At 45.3% G+C, this 7,901-nt stretch overlaps 1 protein-coding gene across 2 annotated transcripts in view; it reads right to left on the bottom strand.

Annotated features, from left to right (window-relative positions):
* Positions 1–4,191: 4,191 nt before the first annotated feature.
* The window catches only part of LOC126486605 (epidermal retinol dehydrogenase 2), a 13,147-nt gene continuing 9,437 nt past the window's right edge, over positions 4,192–7,901 (bottom strand). For both annotated transcript variants that reach the window (XM_050118916.1, XM_050118925.1), the window contains 2 exons: positions 6,996–7,121; positions 4,192–4,339 (listed from right to left, as the gene is read on the bottom strand). In XM_050118916.1, the coding sequence (XP_049974873.1) occupies positions 4,246–4,339; positions 6,996–7,121 (220 nt within the window). In that variant the 3' untranslated portion in view covers positions 4,192–4,245. The remainder of the gene's footprint in view (positions 4,340–6,995; positions 7,122–7,901) is intronic.

Below are 7,901 nucleotides of genomic sequence, written 5' to 3'. Positions count from 1 at the left end.
TATTGATTACTGCTAGCAGGGCAGTAATCTCTGAGCCAAACTTGAGAATGGGAACGAGGGAGGGATTTTTAAAGCTGAAAACCACAGGAAGACTGGTATCTGTACAAACAAGTCAAGTGCAGTTCTGCTCCGCCAAGATTAGGTCATCAAGGCTCTGAATGTCTGCACAAGCAGGTTACAGAAACCGAAAAGCTGTTAGTCAAAACATAACAAGCAAATGGTCGCAGTTATACATTCCTGGGTGGAAGGTCACTGAGTCAGGTTACTGGAAACTTATCTTCCAGAGACAAAGGGCTAATGGGAACCGAGATGAATGCCTAGCAGAAAATGAAGTCCCGCCTCCCATCACCTCTAAGGACACTTAACCATCAGAGAGCAGTACTTGCCTGCTTCCTTCAAGCTGTTGTCACACTGGGGTTCTTAGTGATGCCAACCAAGTGCCCTATTCTGTAAGAGGAAGCAAGCCTTGATGTAGAGACGGGCCAGCTGACTAACTAACTGTAAGAGGGCTGCTGATGAGAGCCTGAACTCCTAAGTAGCAGCTTGGATGGTGAGGACAGCTGCTGCCAGAGTTGGGGAGAGGGTGGGACAGCTTGATTGACAGCAGGATAAAGTCAAAGGAAAGGCAGAACATGCACTTGGGTTTCTGTATTGGATGGTCAAGTGGGAAATCACGAACTTTGAGGAACACGGACACATTAAGAGTGAGCAGTTAAAAGTCTGTTGGCTAGAGGGTACCTCAGAACCAAAGGCAGAGATGAGTGACGTCGCTGTGCGAGGTAGCATTTGATGCACAACTCAATCCTTGAAGGTCTTTTCATAAGATCCACTAAGACACAGAAGTGGCTTGGGAATCCATGCGAGGTGGAGATGGACAATTAATCCAGGACCCACTGTAAATGATACTGGTGACGGAGAGGAGAGAGTGCTTCTGCCACAGCGGGACTGTTGCAGCACACATGTTCTCTGCAGGGTGTTGGGGGACAGGGGGGAAGAACTTCTGGAGCTTGTGAAAAGGAAAGAGAAATCAAAGCTGGGTACCACATGGGGACCACTGCCTGGGGAGGAGTCTGCAACAGGTGCTCTGGTTCCTCTGAGGCTGAGGAAAAGCTGTGTGTGTAGGGTGGGGGGCAAAACAAGGCCTTGGAGGTGCTGGTTTGGAGAACCCAGGGAGTTTGTAGTCTTCAGTATCAATTTTCTTGATGAGGCAGGAGAGACTGATATTCTTGAGGAAGAGAGAAGGCAGTGGGACTGTTTGGGCTTGAGGAAGATAAAAGTCTGAAAGTGTTCTTAGGAGAAGGGAAAAACAAACCAATTAATATACAGAAGTGGGCAGCTGGCCTATAGGTTCTGTAGTGTTATTGTGACTTTAATATTTACTGACGGCAAAGAAAAGCACAGTCCCAGGAGTTGACGCAGTAACTAATCATTAAGAGACGGGCTGCCTCATACCTCTGTCGTCAAGGCTTCTGTTTGTGTGGATGCACAGCAAGGGTGTTTAGGGACCCAGATGCTGTGCGGACAGAACCTTCTCTGCATCCACCCTCACAAGCAACTGCCCCCACCCTAGACTTCTAGTTTTCAAACTGAGGAATTAATTCCTGCTGTATAAGCCACTCAGTCTGTGGTATTTTGTTCTGGCAACTCAAACCAAGAAAGATAGCACCATAAAATAAAACCAGTACATTACAAAGACCATATATATATATTTCAGTCAAATTACTTCTTATTAGAGAATTCCTCTTGGATTTTGAGCAACAAGTATCCCAAATGCTGGGTAGCATGCCTCAGAAGGCAGAGTGGCCTGTCTAGGGGACTCGGGGTAGTTTGTAGCCTCCATTTCTTTAGGCTCATTTAGGTGATTGGCTCTCGATCATAGCTTTATTAGGACTGAATCTCAGCTAGAAACCAGTATGAAATACGCTGGGAACACTTGCTCCCCAGGGCCATTAAATTACCTTGTTATTTATCACCCTCTAGAATCCTCTCATTTACATGTGGTCTCTTCTCATACAAGTGCCTCAAGTTAATCTGAATTTGTTTAGACAATTTTATGGGTATTATAAAACCACAATTGAATTTCAGACCTTTGTAGCAGCCCAGCTGAGATGCGCTCCAATTAGAAGTAATTGCTGTTAGCGCTGTTATGATGTGGTGGGTGCCCGCGCAGGCTCGGACCTTTGTTCTGCTTGAATTCCCTGAGAGCCACTTCTTTAGCCTTCAACTAAATAGACAGGCCCCAGAATACACGCTCTCAGAAGCACAGTATAGGAGCAATATTGTGCCTCTCTCCTAATTAACCTTGTTAGCCAAGGATTTACAGCATCAGTTGGTCGGTCGGAGGGGGCTTTGATCCTCTCACTACGCATCCACAGTGGTGGAGGATCCTGTGTGAAGTGAAGTGCTTTGTATTCTTTGGCATACACTAAATCCCTTTTTAAAATTCTTTGGGGGCACGATGGAGTGTTTTTGTTTAATGAAATGATGTGTGGGAAGCATTTAGCGTAGTGCTGGACACAGTAAATATTAGTTATCATTGCTATCGCGGCATGATATTTGAGGTAGAATGTAAAGGAACAGAACCGGTTTCTAGGATCCTGAAGAACATTCAAGAGCACCCAGTCACCTGCACTGCGTGACTGATGCCTCCAAGAGCATCTTACCCAGGAGATACTTGAATTCTATATCCCTTCGGCTTTTAGAGTGTCTGCCAAGATAACTCTCCCTTCCAGCCTCATCAGAGGCAAGATACAAAAAAGAACCCATTTCTCCCACAGGGTAAATGAGTTGCTGGGATATGGTAATTAACATATGTTTCTTAATCTCGCTTTTATAGTTAATTTACAAAGCATGAAAGCAGTTTGCCAGTTGATTAGACTTCAAGAACACAATGGCGTGGAGGCGAGGGTGCCGCTAATGAATACAGATGAAAGAAATTGTTCATTCTGTGAAAAACACCTAGCTGTGAATCCGGGTTTGAATTACCAAATTAAACAGTGGAATCCGCTCTGGGTGTGGCCTTCGGATCAGTTAGTGACAACCAATCTAACTCAGTAAAATTTCATTTTCAGAGTAAAAAACAACCAGTTTCTGATCTCGTCTTGGATAAAAATGTGATCCCACCTGAAAGCCTGGAGTAATGTCACAGCCAGGAAAGCCCCGGAGCCTTGTGTCGGACAGGCATTTGTCTACCAAGTGCTGCTTGACAGGGCACTGGGCGGTGGGCTGCTTAATTCTGCCAGCCTGACAGGATGCGACCAACTGTGAGAGTCACTCTGTCTACGTTACCTGGAGGAGGTAAACTAGGTAGGAAGACCCTCCCCGTGGGCTGCACGGCTGCGTGGGCTGCACCGCTGCTTGGGCTGAGGACAAGCTGAGCACCGGCATTCATCTTGCTCACTGACTTCCAGGTACCGCCACTTCTGCACCCTATTGATTGTCCTCTCAATCAAGAGAGTTTAGATAAATGCTCTTTCCCAAGCTCCTTCTGTCTTAGCCGCTCAGACAACTGAAGCAGTAAGCCCCTTGCACACTCGTGGCCCGGGTTCAAAGGAGCCCAAAGTGAGAACAAGGCCATAGAAGATCCGCCTTTCGGTGTGTCCTCTGGAGAGAGGTCTTGCTGCAAGAAGCTCAAGGCACCTCCTTTGCCCCGTCAAGATTCAACCCCAGCGACCTGCTCCGTAGGAGCTGCCATAATTAGGGCAGCTCATTGACCTCACCTCTATCTCCTAGAATTAAAATTTTTGTTTCGTTTTTAAAATGTTCTTACATTGAAACACCCCTCCTCCACTCTCCTCCCTCCAGCCCTTCCCAGTTACTCTTCCTCTAACCCTTCTCACATCACCCCTTGCTTACACTGATACACTCATTCTCTTGGGTTATATTTATTACATACACATATATCTGTAAGCACCAATATATATAAATAGAACTTGCTGAATCTGTCTTAGTTGTTTGTATGTGTATGGTTTCACTGACATAGCGGTTGAAATAGAAATGACAAAAAAGCCATTTTTATTTTTCAAACAACAAACAACAGCAAAAACACCAAACAAACAAGGAAAACACTCAACCAAAAAAAAAAAATTAAATTGCATTTGAATGACACTGGAAGGACATTCTGGTCCATAGAGGAAGATGGGTTATACTTGTCTTTGGGTTTGGTCAGACGGAAGCACCTTTCTTCTTTGATAGACGCCTGCCGTGGCAATGAGCATCAGATGACACAGGGCATGGAACTTGGCTTTAAGCTTTCTTCTTTGGGCCAGTGAAGCCATCCATCACGTGGAAGACTCCCAGATAGTCAGCTATCAGCATTCCTGTCTTGACAGGCAAGAAGCTACAAAGAACGCAAGAGGAAACGTGTTTGGTTACCATCCGTGAACACATCTCTGCTAGGTCAGTAGAAGACAGTCGCTTGAGCAGAAGAAGTCACGTGTTCATGCACTCATCACACGGGCTGGGGCTCAGAGGGTTCCTGCACGGCTTGGGATATTCAATTCACTCATTTTGGTCTCCAAAATATCACCAACTTAGAGTAGTGTGTGTACTCTGAAGATACTGGGGTTGTTGGCACATGTTGGAGTAGGTGGGTCTGCCGCTGGCACTTTTAATGCCAGCTTAGGCAATTTACCAGCTTGTACACCTCATATATAAGCTGAGGGTGTCCCTCTTCCTACGACCACTGCGAGGATGAGACACAACAGACTCTCCCGCAGCTGGCCAACCAAGCTAAGGTGTTTGTGCTTTCCATCCCCAGCTCTGCCTGGGAAGACACACAGATACCTCTGCCGGCCCCCCGCTGACCTTGACAACTAACAGTTCAGAGTAACTGACAGTAGCTGCAGAGAACCTGAGATTTGTTTTCGGGGTGGGGTGAGGGAAAGGGTTTGGGCCCACTGCTGCTCTATTTGACACGCCACGGTCTACAAGTGGTCTCTGTGTTCCACAGCTTCAGGGCTCTGGTAAACTGTTGACATACTAGGGAGATTTCCATCAGCCAGTCCTTAAATCTTCGCTTGCCGCCCCCTTCTCACTGCAGTTCTGAGATTCTCTTTCCTGGCTTGATATGTATGCAAGACTTATGATGCCCAGGATAGCTTCTTTCGGTAGGGCTGGAGGTCTTGAGACAGGATCTCACTATGCAGCCCAGGATGGCAGACACATAGCAGTCTTCTTGCTTCAGCCTCCCTGACGCTAGAGTCATGGGTATGAACAGCTTGCCCACCTAGTCTTTTTTTTTCTCACATGACATCTATCCCCGACAAGCCAATTTCTATCTTATGTAACCCCAGGTCCTTGAACAGTGAGTGCTGCATGGCTAACACACAGCTCGCTACGTGTCTGAAGGAGCGTTTCATGTAATTTCTCTCTCATTGAACCCATTTGTTTTTCTTCTACTTCTCCAGAATGATGTAGTCCTTCAGCAAAACATGTCCCAGAATGGGCAGGCCATAAAAGTCATAGATCATGATCCAGAGTAAAAAAAAAAAATGAAGCTTCATGTTCTTAGAGTTAGCTCTGTCATAGTGCAATCTGCACCTACACAAGTCCCTACCCATTGTGCTGTGGGAACACACACTGTCCAATAACCAGATATTATCTAAGCTGTATGCACCGCCAAAAACTATCATTGTGGACAAGGCAACTGAGGCCTGGAGAGCAGAGGGCATGTAAGAATTACAGGCTTGATACAGAGTGGGGCCATAAGTCTGGGTTTCGAATTGCTTCTCAAAGACCGCTTGTGCTGCCTCCCACAGCCTCTTGGCTGCAGGGTTCCCTCCTGTGATAGAGGAAGGATGGAAAAGGAAAGGCTGTAAGGACACTTTCTGTTTCTAAGTAGATACACGTAGTTAGTGGGAAAAGCATGTCTGTGACTGTTAGCCATGCGGCCAATGTAAAGAATAACGACTATGCTCGAACATTTGAAGAACTGTCATTGTGACCGGGAGTGGAGCCGTGTACAGAAGCGGTGGGCCAAGAGAGGAGTAACAGGAGGTACCGAAAAGACCGATTCCACTCAACAGGAAGTGGTGACTGGCCGTGGAGTGTGTTCTTTGTAAAGGTGTGGTCCCTGGGAGGGGAGGCACAAACACATCCATCACTGAAACTGAACTGAGAGACTAGGAATGAGCAGTGGGCTCAGCAGCTCAGCAGCAGCCTGCACGTGGGCCAGTGTTCTCAAGGTGTTGGTGCTGGGTTTCAGCAGTGAAGCGCAGTGTAGGGCACAGGAGTAGGCAATGGTGCTCTCTTCTCTTCCCTTCCTCTTTCTTTTTCTCCCTCCCTCCCTTCCCTTCCTTTTTTATTCATTTCTTTCTTCTTTTATTTCCTTTTCTTCCTTGTTTTTTTTCATTTCTTTCCTTCTTTTCTTTTTCCTTTCCTTCATCTTTCCTTCCTTTCTTCTTCCCTCCCCCTCTCCCTTTTCTCTCTCATTCCTTTCTTCTTTTCTTTCTTCTTCTTTTTTTTTTTCTGGTACAGGAACTCAAGCCCAGAACCTTGTGTAAGCCAGGAAAGCCATCTACTACTAACCTAGACCCAGCCCTCTTTTGCCTGGTTTGAAGATTTTTTCTTCTCTAGTTGATAAAATTTAGCAGCAATTGCCAGTTTTACCAGTATTGCAGATTCTTGAGGGGTCTGGCTGACTGTACTGGAGGAAGCACAGATCCCATATCTTCGCTGACACAATCGTTTTAAGATGAGTGTAAGAACATCGTTACCAAACAGAAGCAGGTATCTATTTAAAGCTATCCAGAGCTCATTTAGGAAGACCATTAAGTTTTGATAATAATGCTAAGTTGTTCGAGAGGGTCTCGGGAATCATGGTGGGGGGGGGGCAATGCAACTGAAGAAATTGTCATGGAGATGAGAATCAGTGTGGAGATTTTCCTTTTAGAAATCCATTAATCTAACAAGTGCTTTCCGAGTGGCTCTTCCTGGTAGGATGTGGAAAAGGTGGTGATTGGCACATGGGGAAACAAGGAGGTGGATGCCATTACCTTTTTAAGAACATTATGAAGTATAAAAACTTTGGCATATACAGGTACAGCTTCTCCTGCAGAATAGCTTCCACTATTTTTCTGACTGCATATTCTGGCTCCAGAATTGGTAGCAGAGTAGGACACCTAATGTAAGACAAAAACTCAAATTAATAAAAAAAAATCATTCCTCAGGGTTAGGGATAAAGAATTTATAAGACATTGCCATATCTATTTCTTGCTATTTCTAGATTTGTGCACTTATTGTCAAAGTAGTAATAGCACAAATGTAATATGAAATGGAAACATATTGTAATTAATACGTTCATGTTACAAATAGTCACCCATATAGAGCCTTATTGAGTGGTCTAATGATTTGGGATTCCCCTCTGTAATCTGTGAATATGTTTTATTATGGTTAATAAAGAAGTTGATTGGGCCTCTCACAGGGAAGAACAGAGAATGGCGGGAATTCCAAGTAGAGATAGATGAGAAAGTAGGCAGAGTCAGCAAGGCGTCATGTAGCCGCCAGAGGAGACAGGCACCTAGAACTTTAACTGGTAAGCCACAGCATTGTGGCAATACACAGATTCACAGAAATGGGTTAATTTAAGATGTAAGAGCTAGCTAGAAATACGCTTAAGCTATTGGTTAAACAGTATTGCAATTAATATAATTCCTGTGCAGTTATTTTGGGTGTGGGCAACTAGGGAACAAACAAGTAGTCTCCACCTCGGACTAAGCTTGACATGAGTCAGTGGGAACAGACTGGGTGGGCTGTGTTCAGATGTAAATCTGGGTATTTGTGTCTGTAAGGCCTGAAGGCATAAGGCCTAAATTTACACCTAAGCCTGACCTCCATATAGCGATCTGGATCAGGAGTTGGATCTCGGAAAGTAATTAGGTCATGGGAGGGGGGGAGGAGGG

The sequence above is a fragment of the Alexandromys fortis genome, unplaced genomic scaffold, assembly GCF_014885135.2.
Source record: "Alexandromys fortis isolate MF-2015 unplaced genomic scaffold, M_Fortis_MF-2015_v1.1 scaffold_18, whole genome shotgun sequence".
NCBI lineage: Eukaryota > Metazoa > Chordata > Mammalia > Rodentia > Cricetidae > Alexandromys > Alexandromys fortis.
This window is presented reverse-complemented; position numbering and strand designations above follow the sequence as displayed.